An 18,400-nucleotide genomic window follows, 5' to 3' on the forward strand; every position below is an offset into this window, starting at 1 on the left:
TGATAATGAGGGAGGGACTGTAAGCCGGACGGTTCGGAGGCTGATCTGTTACCTGGCAGGATTTGGGAGCTCCTGTTCTTGGTGACGTTATACAGCTGCAGGGCCTCGGTGTGTCGATGTGAGCCGAAGAGCTGAGAGTAGGTCTGCAGCGTCTGTGGGCAAGGGAGAAGGTGAATGAGGCAGCCGACTCACTAGCCTGACACAGCAACGAGTCTGCATCACAACTCCCCCATTCCCTCCTCCACTCACAATCTCTTCCCCCCCTACGCTCTCCCTTTCCATGCCCCTGTCCCCACCTCGCCTTGTGACAGAACAAATGCAGAGATAGTGAAGCGATGGGTCGGTAGAGGAGCAGCGATATGACGGGGGTGATGTCAGGACATGAGGGGGTGATGTCAGGACATGAGGGGGTGATGTCAGGACATGATGGGGGTGATGTCAGGACATGAGGGGGTGATGTCAGGATATGAGGGGGAGATGTCAGGACATGAGGGGGTGATGTCAGGATATGAGGGGGTGATGTCAGGACATGAGGGGGGAGATGTCAGGACATGAGGGGGAGATGTCAGGACATGAGGGGGAGATGTCAGGATATGAGGGGGAGATGTCAGGATATGACGGGGGTGATGTCAGGATATGACGGGGGTGATGTCAGGATATGAGGGGGTGATGTCAGGACATGAGGGGGTGATGTCAGGATATGACGGGGGAGATGTCAGGATATGAGGGGGGAGATGTCAGGATATGAGGGGGGAGATGTCAGGATATGAGGGGGGAGATGTCAGGATATGAGGGGGGAGATGTCAGGATATGAGGGGGGAGATGTCAAGATATGAGGGGGTGATGTCAGGATATGAGGGGGTGATGTCAGGATATGAGGGGGGAGATGTCAGGACATGAGGGGGAAGGTGTCAGGATATGAGGGGGTGATGTCAGGATATGACGGGGAGATGTCAGGACATGAGGGGGGAGATGTCAGGATATGAGGGGGGAGATGTCAGGACATGAGGGGGAGATGTCAGGACATGAGGGGGGAGATGTCAGGATATGAGGGGGGAGATGTCAGGACATGAGGGGGGAGATGTCAGGACATGAGGGGGGAGATGTCAGGACATGAGGGGGGAGATGTCAGGACATGAGGGGGAGATGACAGGATATGAGGGGGGAGATGTCAGGACATGAGGGGGAGATGTCAGGACATGAGGGGGAGATGTCAGGACATGAGGGGGGAGATGTCAGGATATGAGGGGGAGATGTCAGGACATGAGGGGGTGATGTCAGGATATGACGGGGGAGATGTCAGGATATGAGGGGGTGATGTCAGGACATGAGGGGGAGATGTCAGGATATGAGGGGGGAGATGTCAGGACATGAGGGGGTGATGTCAGGACATGAGGGGGAGATGTCAGGATATGAGGGGGTGATGTCAGGACATGAGGGGGAGATGTCAGGACATGAGGGGGGAGATGTCAGGATATGAGGGGGTGATGTCAGGACATGAGGGGGTGATGTCAGGATATGAGGGGGGAGATGTCAGGACATGAGGGGGTGATGTCAGGATATGACGGGGGAGATGTCAGGATATGAGGGGGTGATGTCAGGATATGAGGGGGGTGATGTCAGGATATGACGGGGGAGATGTCAGGATATGAGGGGGGAGATGTCAGGATATGAGGGGGGAGATGTCAGGACATGAGGGGGTGATGTCAGGATATGAGGGGGTGATGTCAGGACATGAGGGGGTGATGTCAGGATATGAGGGGGAGATGTCAGGATATGAGGGGGAGATGTCAGGATATGAGGGGGGAGATGTCAGGATATGAGGGGGTGATGTCAGGATATGAGGGGGTGATGTCAGGACATGAGGGGGGTGATGTCAGGACATGAGGGGGAGATGTCAGGATATGAGGGGGGAGATGTCAGGATATGAGGGGGGAGATGTCAGGATATGAGGGGGGAGATGTCAGGATATGAGGGGGTGATGTCAGGATATGAGGGGGTGATGTCAGGATATGAGGGGGGAGATGTCAGGATATGAGGGGGGAGATGTCAGGATATGACGGGGGAGATGTCAGGATATGAGGGGGAGATGTCAGGATATGAGGGGGTGATGTCAGGATATGACGGGGGGAGATGTCAGGATATGAGGGGGTGATGTCAGGATATGAGGGGGAGATGTCAGGACATGAGGGGGTGATGTCAGGACATGAGGGGGAGATGTCAGGACATGAGGGGGTGATGTCAGGATATGAGGGGGGAGATGTCAGGACATGAGGGGGTGATGTCAGGATATGACGGGGGAGATGTCAGGATATGAGGGGGTGATGTCAGGATATGAGGGGGTGATGTCAGGATATGAGGGGGTGATGTCAGGATATGAGTGGGTGATGTCAGGATATGAGGGGGTGATGTCAGGACATGAGGGGGGAGATGTCAGGATATGACGGGGGAGATGTTAGGATATGAGGGGGGAGATGTCAGGACATGAGGGGGTGATGTCAGGATATGAGGGGGAGATGTCAGGATATGACGGGGGAGATGTCAGGATATGACGGGGGGAGATGTCAGGACATGAGGGGGTGATGTCAGGATATGAGGGGGGAGATGTCAGGATATGAGGGGGTGATGTCAGGACATGAGGGGGTGATGTCAGGACATGAGGGGGGAGATGTCAGGATATGAGGGGGTGATGTCAGGATATGAGGGGGTGATGTCAGGATATGAGGGGGTGATGTCAGGATATGAGGGGGGAGATGTCAGGATATGAGGGGGAGATGTCAGGACATGAGGGGTAGATGTCAGGACATGAGGGGGGAGATGTCAGGACGAGGGGGGAGATGTCAGGATATGACGGGGTGATGTCAGGATATGAGGGGGAGATGTCAGGATATGAGGGGGAGATGTCAGGATATGAGGGGGGAGATGTCAGGATATGAGGGGGAGATGTCAGGATATGAGGGGGGAGATGTCAGGACATGACGGGGGTGATGTCAGGACATGAGGGGGAGATGTCAGGATATGAGGGGGTGATGTCAGGATATGAGGGGGAGATGTCAAGATATGAGGGGGGAGATGTCAGGATATGAGGGGGAGATGTCAGGACATGAGGGGGGAGATGTCAGGATATGAGGGGGTGATGTCAGGATATGAGGGGGAGATGTCAGGATATGAGGGGGAGATGTCAGGACATGAGGGGGAGATGTCAGGATATGAGGGGGTGATGTCAGGACATGAGGGGGGAGATGTCAGGATATGAGGGGGTGATGTCAGGACATGAGGGGGGAGATGTCAGGACATGAGGGGGGAGATGTCAGGACATGAGGGGGGAGATGTCAGGATATGAGGGGGGAGATGTCAGGATATGAGGGGGTGATGTCAGGACATGACGGGGGAGATGTCAGGATATGAGGGGGTGATGTCAGGACATGAGGGGGGAGATGTCAGGATATGAGGGGGTGATGTCAGGACATGAGGGGGGAGATGTCAGGATATGAGGGGGTGATGTCAGGACATGAGGGGGGAGATGTCAGGACATGAGGGGGGAGATGTCAGGATATGAGGGGGTGATGTCAGGACATGACGGGGGAGATGTCAGGACATGAGGGGGGAGATGTCAGGATATGAGGGGGGAGATGTCAGGACATGAGGGGGAGATGTCAGGATATGAGGGGGGAGATGTCAGGACATGAGGGGGAGATGTCAGGACATGAGGGGGGAGATGTCAGGATATGAGGGGGGAGATGTCAGGACATGAGGGGGGAGATGTCAGGACATGAGGGGGGAGATGTCAGGACATGAGGGGGGAGATGTCAGGACATGAGGGGGAGATGACAGGATATGAGGGGGGAGATGTCAGGACATGAGGGGGAGATGTCAGGACATGAGGGGGAGATGTCAGGACATGAGGGGGGAGATGTCAGGATATGAGGGGGAGATGTCAGGACATGAGGGGGTGATGTCAGGATATGACGGGGGAGATGTCAGGATATGAGGGGGTGATGTCAGGACATGAGGGGGAGATGTCAGGATATGAGGGGGGAGATGTCAGGACATGAGGGGGTGATGTCAGGACATGAGGGGGAGATGTCAGGATATGAGGGGGTGATGTCAGGACATGAGGGGGAGATGTCAGGACATGAGGGGGGAGATGTCAGGATATGAGGGGGTGATGTCAGGACATGAGGGGGTGATGTCAGGATATGAGGGGGGAGATGTCAGGACATGAGGGGGTGATGTCAGGATATGACGGGGGAGATGTCAGGATATGAGGGGGTGATGTCAGGATATGAGGGGGGTGATGTCAGGATATGACGGGGGAGATGTCAGGATATGAGGGGGGAGATGTCAGGATATGAGGGGGGAGATGTCAGGACATGAGGGGGTGATGTCAGGATATGAGGGGGTGATGTCAGGACATGAGGGGGTGATGTCAGGATATGAGGGGGAGATGTCAGGATATGAGGGGGAGATGTCAGGATATGAGGGGGGAGATGTCAGGATATGAGGGGGTGATGTCAGGATATGAGGGGGTGATGTCAGGACATGAGGGGGGTGATGTCAGGACATGAGGGGGAGATGTCAGGATATGAGGGGGGAGATGTCAGGATATGAGGGGGGAGATGTCAGGATATGAGGGGGGAGATGTCAGGATATGAGGGGGTGATGTCAGGATATGAGGGGGTGATGTCAGGATATGAGGGGGGAGATGTCAGGATATGAGGGGGGAGATGTCAGGATATGACGGGGGAGATGTCAGGATATGAGGGGGAGATGTCAGGATATGAGGGGGTGATGTCAGGATATGACGGGGGGAGATGTCAGGATATGAGGGGGTGATGTCCGGATATGAGGGGGAGATGTCAGGACATGAGGGGGTGATGTCAGGACATGAGGGGGAGATGTCAGGACATGAGGGGGTGATGTCAGGATATGAGGGGGGAGATGTCAGGACATGAGGGGGTGATGTCAGGATATGACGGGGGAGATGTCAGGATATGAGGGGGTGATGTCAGGATATGAGGGGGTGATGTCAGGATATGAGGGGGTGATGTCAGGATATGAGTGGGTGATGTCAGGATATGAGGGGGTGATGTCAGGACATGAGGGGGGAGATGTCAGGATATGACGGGGGAGATGTTAGGATATGAGGGGGGAGATGTCAGGACATGAGGGGGTGATGTCAGGATATGAGGGGGAGATGTCAGGATATGACGGGGGAGATGTCAGGATATGACGGGGGGAGATGTCAGGACATGAGGGGGTGATGTCAGGATATGAGGGGGGAGATGTCAGGATATGAGGGGGTGATGTCAGGACATGAGGGGGTGATGTCAGGACATGAGGGGGGAGATGTCAGGATATGAGGGGGTGATGTCAGGATATGAGGGGGTGATGTCAGGATATGAGGGGGTGATGTCAGGATATGAGGGGGGAGATGTCAGGATATGAGGGGGAGATGTCAGGACATGAGGGGTAGATGTCAGGACATGAGGGGGGAGATGTCAGGACGAGGGGGGAGATGTCAGGATATGACGGGGTGATGTCAGGATATGAGGGGGAGATGTCAGGATATGAGGGGGAGATGTCAGGATATGAGGGGGGAGATGTCAGGATATGAGGGGGAGATGTCAGGATATGAGGGGGGAGATGTCAGGACATGACGGGGGTGATGTCAGGACATGAGGGGGAGATGTCAGGATATGAGGGGGTGATGTCAGGATATGAGGGGGAGATGTCAAGATATGAGGGGGGAGATGTCAGGATATGAGGGGGAGATGTCAGGACATGAGGGGGGAGATGTCAGGATATGAGGGGGTGATGTCAGGATATGAGGGGGAGATGTCAGGATATGAGGGGGAGATGTCAGGACATGAGGGGGAGATGTCAGGATATGAGGGGGTGATGTCAGGACATGAGGGGGGAGATGTCAGGATATGAGGGGGTGATGTCAGGACATGAGGGGGGAGATGTCAGGACATGAGGGGGGAGATGTCAGGACATGAGGGGGGAGATGTCAGGATATGAGGGGGGAGATGTCAGGATATGAGGGGGTGATGTCAGGACATGACGGGGGAGATGTCAGGATATGAGGGGGTGATGTCAGGACATGAGGGGGGAGATGTCAGGATATGAGGGGGTGATGTCAGGACATGAGGGGGGAGATGTCAGGATATGAGGGGGTGATGTCAGGACATGAGGGGGGAGATGTCAGGACATGAGGGGGGAGATGTCAGGATATGAGGGGGTGATGTCAGGACATGACGGGGGAGATGTCAGGACATGAGGGGGGAGATGTCAGGATATGAGGGGGGAGATGTCAGGACATGAGGGGGAGATGTCAGGATATGAGGGGGGAGATGTCAGGACATGACGGGGGAGATGTCAGGACATGAGGGGGGAGATGTCAGGATATGAGGGGGGAGATGTCAGGATATGAGGGGGGTGATGTCAGGATATGAGGGGGAGATGTCAGGATATGAGGGGGTGATGTCAGGACATGACGGGGGAGATGTCAGGACATGAGGGGGGAGATGACAGGATATGAGGGGGGAGATGTCAGGATATGAGGGGTGTGATGTCAGGATATGAGGGGGAGATGTCAGGATATGAGGGGGGAGATGTCAGGACATGAGGGGGAGATGTCAGGACATGAGGGGGGTGATGTCAGGATATGAGGGGGTGATGTCAGGATATGAGGGGGGAGATGTCAGGATATGAGGGGGGAGATGTCAGGATATGAGGGGGGAGATGTCAGGACATGAGGGGGGAGATGTCAGGATATGAGGGGGGAGATGTCAGGATATGAGGGGGGAGATGTCAGGACATGAGGGGGTGATGTCAGGATATGAGGGGGGTGATGTCAGGATATGAGGGGGGAGATGTCAGGACATGAGGGGGAGATGTCAGGACATGAGGGGGGAGATGTCAGGATATGAGGGGGGAGATGTCAGGATATGAGGGGGGAGATGTCAGGATATGAGGGGGGAGATGTCAGGACATGAGGGGGGAGATGTCAGGACATGAGGGGGTGATGTCAGGACATGAGGGGGTGATGTCAGGATATGAGGGGGTGATGTCAGGATATGACGGGGGAGATGTCAGGATATGAGGGGGGAGATGTCAGGATATGAGGGGGTGATGTCAGGACATGAGGGGGGAGATGTCAGGATATGACGGGGGAGATGTTAGGATATGAGGGGGGAGATGTCAGGACATGAGGGGGTGATGTCAGGATATGAGGGGGAGATGTCAGGATATGACGGGGGAGATGTCAGGATATGACGGGGGGAGATGTCAGGACATGAGGGGGTGATGTCAGGATATGAGGGGGGAGATGTCAGGATATGAGGGGGAGATGTCAGGACATGAGGGGGTGATGTCAGGACATGAGGGGGGAGATGTCAGGATATGAGGGGGTGATGTCAGGATATGAGGGGGTGATGTCAGGATATGAGGGGGTGATGTCAGGATATGAGGGGGGAGATGTCAGGATATGAGGGGGGAGATGTCAGGACATGAGGGGGGAGATGTCAGGATATGAGGGGGAGATGTCAGGATATGAGGGGGAGATGTCAGGTCATGAGGGGGAGATGTCAGGACATGAGGGGGGAGATGTCAGGACAGGGGGGGGGATGTCAGGACATGAGGGGGAGATGTCAGGACATGAGGGGGAGATGTCAGGATATGAGGGGAGAGATGTCAGGATATGAGGGGGTGATGTCAGGATATGAGGGGGAGATGTCAGGATATGAGGGGGGAGATGTCAGGATATGAGGGGGAGATGTCAGGATATGAGGGGGGAGATGTCAGGATATGAGGGGGAGATGTCAGGACATGAGGGGGGAGATGTCAGGATATGAGGGGGTGATGTCAGGATATGAGGGGGAGATGTCAGGATATGAGGGGGAGATGTCAGGACATGAGGGGGAGATGTCAGGATATGAGGGGGTGATGTCAGGACATGAGGGGGGAGATGTCAGGATATGAGGGGGTGATGTCAGGACATGAGGGGGGAGATGTCAGGACATGAGGGGGGAGATGTCAGGATATGAGGGGGGAGATGTCAGGATATGAGGGGGTGATGTCAGGACATGACGGGGGAGATGTCAGGATATGAGGGGGTGATGTCAGGACATGAGGGGGGAGATGTCAGGATATGAGGGGGGTGATGTCAGGACATGAGGGGGGAGATGTCAGGATATGAGGGGGTGATGTCAGGACATGAGGGGGGAGATGTCAGGACATGAGGGGGGAGATGTCAGGATATGAGGGGGGAGATGTCAGGATATGAGCGGGTGATGTCAGGACATGACGGGGGAGATGTCAGGACATGAGGGGGGAGATGTCAGGACATGAGGGGGGAGATGTCAGGATATGAGGGGGTGATGTCAGGATATGAGGGGGAGATGTCAGGACATGAGGGGGGAGATGTCAGGATATGAGGGGGTGATGTCAGGACATGAGGGGGGAGATGTCAGGATATGAGGGGGGTGATGTCAGGATATGAGGGGGGAGATGTCAGGACATGAGGGGGTGATGTCAGGATATGAGGGGGGAGATGTCAGGACATGAGGGGGAGATGTCAGGACATGAGGGGGGTGATGTCAGGATATGAGGGGGGAGATGTCAGGACATGAGGGGGAGATGTCAGGATATGAGGGGGTGATGTCAGGATATGAGGGGGGAGATGTCAGGATATGAGGGGGAGATGTCAGGATATGAGGGGGGTGATGTCAGGATATGAGGGGGGAGATGTCAGGACATGAGGGGGAGATGTCAGGATATGAGGGGGAGATGTCAGGACATGAGGGGGGAGATGTCAGGATATGAGGGGGGTGATGTCAGGATATGAGGGGGGAGATGTCAGGACATGAGGGGGAGATGTCAGGACATGAGGGGGGAGATGTATGTCAGGATATGAGGGGGGAGATGTCAGGATATGAGGGGGGAGATGTCAGGACATGAGGGGGGAGATGTCAGGACATGAGGGGGTGATGTCAGGACATGAGGGGGTGATGTCAGGATATGAGGGGGTGATGTCAGGACATGAGGGGGAGATGTCAGGATATGAGGGGGTGATGTCAGGACATGAGGGGGTGATGTCAGGATATGAGGGGGGTGATGTCAGGATATGAGGGGGGAGATGTCAGGATATGACGGGGGAGATGTCAGGATATGAGGGGGTGATGTCAGGACATGAGGGGGTGATGTCAGGATATGAGGGGGTGATGTCAGGATATGAGGGGGGAGATGTCAGGACATGACGGGGGTGATGTCAGGACATGAGGGGGAGATGTCAGGATATGAGGGGGGTGATGTCAGGATATGAGGGGGGTGATGTCAGGATATGAGGGGGGAGATGTCAGGACATGAGGGGGTGATGTCAGGATATGAGGGGGTGATGTCAGGATATGAGGGGGAGATGTCAGGACATGAGGGGGGAGATGTCAGGATATGAGGGGGTGATGTCAGGACATGAGGGGGTGATGTCAGGATATGAGGGGGTGATGTCAGGATATGAGGGGGGTGATGTCAGGATATGAGGGGGTGATGTCAGGATATGAGGGGGGTGATGTCAGGATATGAGGGGGTGATGTCAGGATATGAGGGGGGTGATGTCAGGACATGAGGGGGTGATGTCAGGATATGAGGGGGAGATGTCAGGACATGAGGGGGGAGATGTCAGGACATGAGGGGGTGATGTCAGGATATGAGGTGGAGATGTCAGGACATGAGGGGGGAGATGTCAGGACATGAGGGGGGAGATGTCAGGACATGAGGGGGTGATGTCAGGATATGAGGGGGGAGATGTCAGGATATGACGGGGGAGATGTCAGGATATGACGGGGGTGATGTCAGGACATGAGGGGGGAGATGTCAGGACATGAGGGGGGAGATGTCAGGATATGACGGGGGTGATGTCAGGACATGAGGGGGGAGATGTCAGGACATGAGTGGGTGATGTCAGGATATGAGGGGGTGATGTCAGGATATGAGGGGGTGATGTCAGGATATGACGGGGGAGATGTCAGGATATGACGGGGGTGATGTCAGGACATGAGGGGGGAGATGTCAGGACATGACGGGGGGAGATGTCAGGATATGAGGGGGGAGATGTCAGGACATGAGGGGGTGATGTCAGGACATGAGGGGGAGATGTCAGGATATGACGGGGGAGATGTCAGGACATGAGGGGGAGATGTCAGGACATGACGGGGGGAGATGTCAGGATATGAGGGGGTGATGTCAGGACATGAGGGGGAGATGTCAGGATATGAGGGGGGAGATGTCAGGACATGACGGGGGGAGATGTCAGGATATGAGGGGGTGATGTCAGGACATGAGGGGGAGATGTCAGGACATGAGGGGGGAGATGTCAGGACATGAGGGGGGAGATGTCAGGACATGACGGGGGGTGATGTCAGGACATGAGGGGGGAGATGTCAGGACATGAGGGGGGAGATGTCAGGACATGAGGGGGGAGATGTCAGGACATGAGGGGGGAGATGTCAGGATATGAGGGGGGAGATGTCAGGACATGACGGGGGGTGATGTCAGGACATGAGGGGGAGATGTCAGGACATGAGGGGGGAGATGTCAGGATATGAGGGGGAGATGTCAGGACATGAGGGGGGAGATGTCAGGATATGAGGGGGTGATGTCAGGATATGACGGGGGTGATGTCAGGACATGAGGGGGAGATGTCAGGATATGACGGGGGAGATGTCAGGACATGAGGGGGAGATGTCAGGATATGACGGGGGTGATGTCAGGATATGAGGGGGTGATGTCAGGACATGACGGGGGAGATGTCAGGATATGAGGGGGTGATGTCAGGACATGAGGGGGAGATGTCAGGACATGATGGGGGAGATGTCAGGATATGAGGGGGAGATGTCAGGACATGACGGGGGAGATGTCAGGATATGAGGGGGGTGATGTCAGGATATGAGGGGGGAGATGTCAGGATATGAGGGGGTGATGTCAGGATATGAGGGGGGAGATGTCAGGATATGAGGGGGTGATGTCAGGACATGAGGGGGGAGATGTCAGGATATGAGGGGGGTGATGTCAGGATATGAGGGGGGAGATGTCAGGACATGAGGGGGTGATGTCAGGATATGAGGGGGGAGATGTCAGGACATGAGGGGGAGATGTCAGGACATGAGGGGGGTGATGTCAGGATATGAGGGGGGAGATGTCAGGACATGAGGGGGAGATGTCAGGATATGAGGGGGTGATGTCAGGATATGAGGGGGGAGATGTCAGGATATGAGGGGGAGATGTCAGGATATGAGGGGGGTGATGTCAGGATATGAGGGGGGAGATGTCAGGACATGAGGGGGAGATGTCAGGATATGAGGGGGAGATGTCAGGACATGAGGGGGGAGATGTCAGGATATGAGGGGGGTGATGTCAGGATATGAGGGGGGAGATGTCAGGACATGAGGGGGAGATGTCAGGACATGAGGGGGGAGATGTCAGGATATGAGGGGGGAGATGTCAGGATATGAGGGGGGAGATGTCAGGACATGAGGGGGGAGATGTCAGGACATGAGGGGGTGATGTCAGGACATGAGGGGGTGATGTCAGGATATGAGGGGGTGATGTCAGGACATGAGGGGGTGATGTCAGGATATGAGGGGGTGATGTCAGGACATGAGGGGGTGATGTCAGGATATGAGGGGGTGATGTCAGGATATGAGGGGGGAGATGTCAGGACATGACGGGGGTGATGTCAGGACATGAGGGGGAGATGTCAGGATATGAGGGGGGTGATGTCAGGATATGAGGGGGAGATGTCAGGACATGAGGGGGTGATGTCAGGATATGAGGGGGTGATGTCAGGATATGAGGGGGTGATGTCAGGATATGAGGGGGAGATGTCAGGACATGAGGGGGGAGATGTCAGGATATGAGGGGGTGATGTCAGGACATGAGGGGGTGATGTCAGGATATGAGGGGGTGATGTCAGGATATGAGGGGGGTGATGTCAGGATATGAGGGGGGTGATGTCAGGATATGAGGGGGTGATGTCAGGATATGAGGGGGGTGATGTCAGGACATGAGGGGGTGATGTCAGGATATGAGGGGGAGATGTCAGGACATGAGGGGGGAGATGTCAGGACATGAGGGGGTGATGTCAGGATATGAGGTGGAGATGTCAGGACATGAGGGGGGAGATGTCAGGACATGAGGGGGGAGATGTCAGGACATGAGGGGGTGATGTCAGGATATGAGGGGGGAGATGTCAGGATATGACGGGGGAGATGTCAGGATATGACGGGGGTGATGTCAGGACATGAGGGGGGAGATGTCAGGACATGAGGGGGGAGATGTCAGGATATGACGGGGGTGATGTCAGGACATGAGGGGGGAGATGTCAGGACATGAGTGGGTGATGTCAGGATATGAGGGGGTGATGTCAGGATATGAGGGGGTGATGTCAGGATATGACGGGGGAGATGTCAGGATATGACGGGGGTGATGTCAGGACATGAGGGGGGAGATGTCAGGACATGACGGGGGGAGATGTCAGGATATGAGGGGGGAGATGTCAGGACATGAGGGGGTGATGTCAGGACATGAGGGGGAGATGTCAGGATATGACGGGGGAGATGTCAGGACATGAGGGGGAGATGTCAGGACATGACGGGGGGAGATGTCAGGATATGAGGGGGTGATGTCAGGACATGAGGGGGAGATGTCAGGATATGAGGGGGGAGATGTCAGGACATGACGGGGGGAGATGTCAGGATATGAGGGGGTGATGTCAGGACATGAGGGGGGAGATGTCAGGACATGAGGGGGGAGATGTCAGGACATGAGGGGGGAGATGTCAGGACATGACGGGGGGTGATGTCAGGACATGAGGGGGGAGATGTCAGGACATGAGGGGGGAGATGTCAGGACATGAGGGGGGAGATGTCAGGATATGAGGGGGAGATGTCAGGACATGACGGGGGGTGATGTCAGGACATGAGGGGGAGATGTCAGGACATGAGGGGGGAGATGTCAGGATATGAGGGGGAGATGTCAGGACATGAGGGGGGAGATGTCAGGATATGAGGGGGTGATGTCAGGATATGACGGGGGTGATGTCAGGACATGAGGGGGAGATGTCAGGATATGACGGGGGAGATGTCAGGACATGAGGGGGAGATGTCAGGATATGACGGGGGTGATGTCAGGATATGAGGGGGTGATGTCAGGACATGACGGGGGAGATGTCAGGATATGAGGGGGTGATGTCAGGACATGAGGGGGAGATGTCAGGACATGATGGGGGAGATGTCAGGATATGAGGGGGAGATGTCAGGACATGACGGGGGAGATGTCAGGATATGAGGGGGGTGATGTCAGGATATGAGGGGGGAGATGTCAGGATATGAGGGGGTGATGTCAGGATATGAGGGGGGAGATGTCAGGATATGAGGGGGGTGATGTCAGGACATGAGGGGGGAGATGTCAGGATATGAGGGGGAGATGTCAGGACATGAGGGGGGAGATGTCAGGACATGACGGGGGAGATGTCAGGATATGAGGGGGGAGATGTCAGGATATGAGGGGGGTGATGTCAGGATATGAGGGGGTGATGTCAGGATATGAGGGGGTGATGTCAGGATATGAGGGGGTGATGTCAGGATATGAGGGGGTGATGTCAGGATATGAGGGGGTGATGTCAGGATATGAGGGGGGAGATGTCAGGATATGAGGGGGAGATGTCAGGACATGAGGGGGTGATGTCAGGATATGAGGGGGAGATGTCAGGATATGAGGGGGGAGATGTCAGGACATGAGGGGGGAGATGTCAGGACATGAGGGGGGAGATGTCAGGATATGAGGGGGTGATGTCAGGATATGAGGGGGGAGATGTCAGGATATGAGGGGGGAGATGTCAGGACATGAGGGGGGAGATGTCAGGACATGAGGGGGGCGATGTCAGGATATGAGGGGGTGATGTCAGGATATGAGGGGGGAGATGTCAGGATATGAGGGGGGAGATGTCAGGACATGAGGGGATGAGGTCAGGATATGAGGGGGGAGATGTCAGGATATGAGGGGGGAGATGTCCGGACATGAGGGGGGAGATGTCAGGACATGAGGGGGGAGATGTCAGGATATGAGGGGGTGATGTCAGGACATGAGGGGGGTGATGTCAGGATATGAGGGGGGAGATGTCAGGATATGAGGGGGTGATGTCAGGACATGAGGGGGGTGATGTCAGGATATGAGGGGGGAGATGTCAGGATATGAGGGGGGAGATGTCAGGATATGAGGGGGTGATGTCAGGACATGAGGGGGGTGATGTCAGGATATGAGGGGGGAGATGTCAGGATATGAGGGGGTGATGTCAGGACATGAGGGGGGTGATGTCAGGATATGAGGGGGTGATGTCAGGACATGAGGGGGGTGATGTCAGGATATGAGGGGGTGATGTCAGGATATGACGGGGGAGATGTCAGGATATGAGGGGGGAGATGTCAGGACATGAGGGGGGAGATGTTAGGACATGACGGGGATGATTCAGGATAACTCAGAGGGTGGATGAGGCCTTGCTCCACCTGTCTACAGCATTCTGCAGGTAGCAGCTCAGGTCAGCCACAGGGAATATAAGGACGGCTCTGGCTCAGCAGTGTGCTGCCACCTTTAGCAGGAAGGTCAGGGCGGTCAGAGTGAAGCAGACCCTTTGGCCCAACCTGTCCATGGTTACCCAAGCTAGTCCCACACTCCTCTGCACCTTTCCCATCCACATACCTGTCCAAATGTCACCTTAACATTAAAATTATACAGCAACCCAGCTTTAACTCCCTCTGCCTGTACCTTCTCGCCATAACTGTGTGGGTTTTCTCTGGGCGCCATGGATTCCAAAGAAGTACAGTTGGGGTTGATAATTTGTGGGCATGCTCTGTTGGTGCTGGAAGCAAGCCTCCTCCAGCACAAGCTCTAACCGTGTTGGTCGATGATGAAAATGGGGCATTTCAGATGACAAAATAAAGCAACACCTTAACCTAATCTTAATCTCTCCTCTTTACTCTGGCACTGGTTCAGTGTACAAACCACACGCTGTATGATCAAAGTAGCTCCTGAAAATGTGCCCCTTTAATCTCTCCCCTCTCATTTAAACCTACGTTCTTAAGGTTCAGACTCCCCTACCTTGTGCGGCTGAGTGGAGATACGTCTCTACCAAAGGAGGACTAAGGTGCTCCTTCCCTCTGCTAGCCTACCCCTGGACAAGATGTAGCATCCACTTGTACCCCCCGATCGTGTCACGGTTAGCCATGGGAGCAGATGGTGGATGGTTGTATGAGCAGTTGGCACAGATCACAGTTCCTGGTTATGCAACCAGTGATGCCAGGCAGACAATCTCTGAAGGGTACTGGTAACGGCTGGGGTCACCCGTCTTGGAAATTCACTGCCCAGAAGGTGAATGATAACGCACTCTGTAGAAATTTGCCAAGACGATGCTGAGAAAAGCTGTGGCCATCTATGATTTACGTAGAACACAGGAGCTGCCCTTCGGCCCCAAGTGATAGGACATAAGGTATAGGGAGAATGGGGCCATTTGTCTAACAAGTCTGCTCTCTCATTTTATTGTGGTTAATCAACTTCCCTCTCAGCCGCAGATTCCTGCCTTCTCCCTGTATCCCTTCTTGCCCTGACTAATCAAGAATCTATCAAACTCTGCCTTAAATACGAGGGGTGATTGATAAGTTCATGGCTTAAGGTAGAAGGAGTCAATTTTAGAAAACCGAGCACATTTATTTTTCAACATAGTCCCCTCCTACATGTACACACTTAGTCCAGCGGTCGTGCAGCACACAGATCCCTTCTTTGTGGAAGTCGGCATCTTGGTCCACAGCAGGGGTGATTGATAAGTTTGTGGCCCAAGGTAGAAGCAAATGGGTTATTAACTTCAAACTTTCTGCATAATTACAAAGAGTTGAACTGCACGTGGATGTAACAAGAGCTGTATAACATCTCCTTCTACCTTAGGCCTCAAACCTATCGATCACCCCTGCAGTGGACGGTTTGGAGGTCCAGGACACTCTCGTTACATCCACGTGCAGATCAGCTCGTCAAGTGATTATGCAGAAAGTTTGAAGTTAATAACTCATCTCCTTCTACCTTAGGCCACGAACTTATCAATCAGCCCTCATATACTCAATGACTTACTTCGACAGCCGCCAGTGGCAATGAATCCCACAGAATCACCACGCCTCAAATCCCTCCTCATTTCTATTCTCTCAAGTCCCTTAGCACCTCAGGCTTTTGAATTTCCTCTCCATTTAGAAAATAGTCAACCCTTTTATTTCTTCCAACAAAGTGCATGAGCATACACTTCCCGACACTGTATTCCATCTGCCACTTCTTTGCCCACTCTCATAATCTGTCTAATTCCTTCTGAAGTCTCTCTGCTTCCTCAAGACTACCTGCCCCTCCACACGTCTTTGTAATGTCCACAAACTTGGTCACGAAGCTGTCAATTTCATCATCCAAATCATTGACATAAGAAGAATTAGTCCCAACACAGATCCCAGTGCAACACCAGTAGTCACTGGCAGCCAATCAGAAAAGGCTCTCTTTATTCCCACACCTTGCCTCCTGCCAATCACCCAATGCTCGATCCATGCCAGTATTTTCCTGTAATACCATGGGTTCTTAACTTGTTAAGTAGCCTCATGTGTGAACATAGAATAGAACATAGAACATAGAATAGTACAGCACATTACAGGCCCTTCGGCCCACAATGTTGTGCCGACCATCAAACCCTGCCTCCCATATAACCCCCACCTTAAATTCCTCCATATACCTGTCTAGTAGTCTCTTAAACTTCACTAGTGTATCTGCCTCCACCACTGATTCAGGCAGTGCATTCCACGCACCAACCACTCTCTGAGTGAAAAACCTTCCTCTAATATCCCCCTTGAACTTCCCTCCCCTTACCTTAAAGCCATGTCTTCTTGTACTGAGCAGTGGTGCCCTGGGGAAGAGGCACTGGCTGTCCACTCTGTCTATTCCTCTTAATATCTTGTACACCTCTATCATGTCTCCTCTCATCCTCCTTCTCTCCAAAGAGTAAAGCCCTAGCTCCCTTAATCTCTGATCATAATCCATACTCTCTAAACCAGGCAGCATCCTGGTAAATCTCCTCTGTACCCTTTCCAATGCTTCCACATCCTTCCTATAGTGAGGCGACCAGAACTGGACACAGTACTCCAAGTGTGGCCTAACTAGAGTTTTATAGAGCTGCATCATTACATCGCGCCTCTTAAACTCTATCCCTCGACTTATGAAAGCTAACACCCCATAAGCTTTCTTAACTACCCTATCTACCTGTGAGACAACTTTCAGGGATCTGTGGACATGTACCCCCAGATCCCTCTGCTTCTCCACACTACCAAGTATCCTGCCATTTACTTTGTACTCTGCCTTGGAGTTTGTCCTTCCAAAGTGTACCACCTCACACTTTTCCGGGTTGAACTCCATCTGCCACTTCTCAGCCCATTTCTGCATCCTATCAATGTCTCTCTGCAATCTTCGACAATCCTCTACACTATCTACAACACCACCAACCTTCGTGTCGTCTGCAAACTTGCCAACCCATCCTTCTACCCCCACATCCAGGTCGTTAATAAAAATCACAAAAAGTAGAGGTCCCAGAACAGATCCTTGTGGGACACCACTAGTCACAACCCTCCAATCCGAATGTACTCCCTCCACCTCAACCCTCTGCCTTCTGCAGGCAAGCCAAATCTGAATCCACCTGGCCAAACTTCCCTGGATCCCATGCCTTCTGACGTTCTGAATAAGCCTACCGTGTGGAACCTTGTCAAATGCCTTACTAAAATCCATGTAGATCACATCCACTGCACTACCCTCATCTATATGCCTGGTCACCTCCTCAAAGAACTCTATCAGGCTTGTTAGGCACGATCTGCCCTTTACGTGTGTGGCACCCTGTCAGAGGCCTTCTGAAAATCCAAGTACACAACATCCACCGATTCTCCTTTGCCTATCATGTTTGCTATTTCTTCAAAGAATTACATCAGATTTGACAGGCAAGATTTTCCCTTGAGGAAACCATGCTGACTATGGCTTATTTTATCTTGTGCTTCCAAGTACCCTGAGACCTCGTCCTTAACAATCGACTCCAACATCTTCCCAACCACTGAGGTCAGACTAACTGCCCTGTGATTTCCTTTCTTCTGCCTCTCTCACTTCTTGAAGAGTGGAGTGACACTTGCAATTTTCCAGTCCTCCAGAACCATGCCAAAATCTAATGATTCTTGAAAGATCATTACTAATGTGTCTACAATCTCTTCAGAACTCTGGGGTGTAGACTATCTGGTCCAGCTGAGTCACAAGACTATAAGACCATAAGACATAGCAGCAGGAT

The 18,400-nt window shown here is 53.6% G+C and overlaps 1 protein-coding gene across 1 annotated transcript in view; it reads right to left on the reverse strand.

The window, feature by feature from the left end:
• Positions 1-18,400, reverse strand: part of LOC132396470 (receptor-type tyrosine-protein phosphatase T-like) — a 123,269-nt gene that overhangs the window by 56,157 nt on the left and 48,712 nt on the right. Inside the window, exon 13 of the mRNA XM_059974012.1 lies at positions 53-152. Coding sequence (XP_059829995.1) covers positions 53-152 — 100 coding nt within the window. The remainder of the gene's footprint in view (positions 1-52; positions 153-18,400) is intronic.

Source organism: Hypanus sabinus, chromosome 7 (genome assembly GCF_030144855.1).
Source record: "Hypanus sabinus isolate sHypSab1 chromosome 7, sHypSab1.hap1, whole genome shotgun sequence".
NCBI lineage: Eukaryota > Metazoa > Chordata > Chondrichthyes > Myliobatiformes > Dasyatidae > Hypanus > Hypanus sabinus.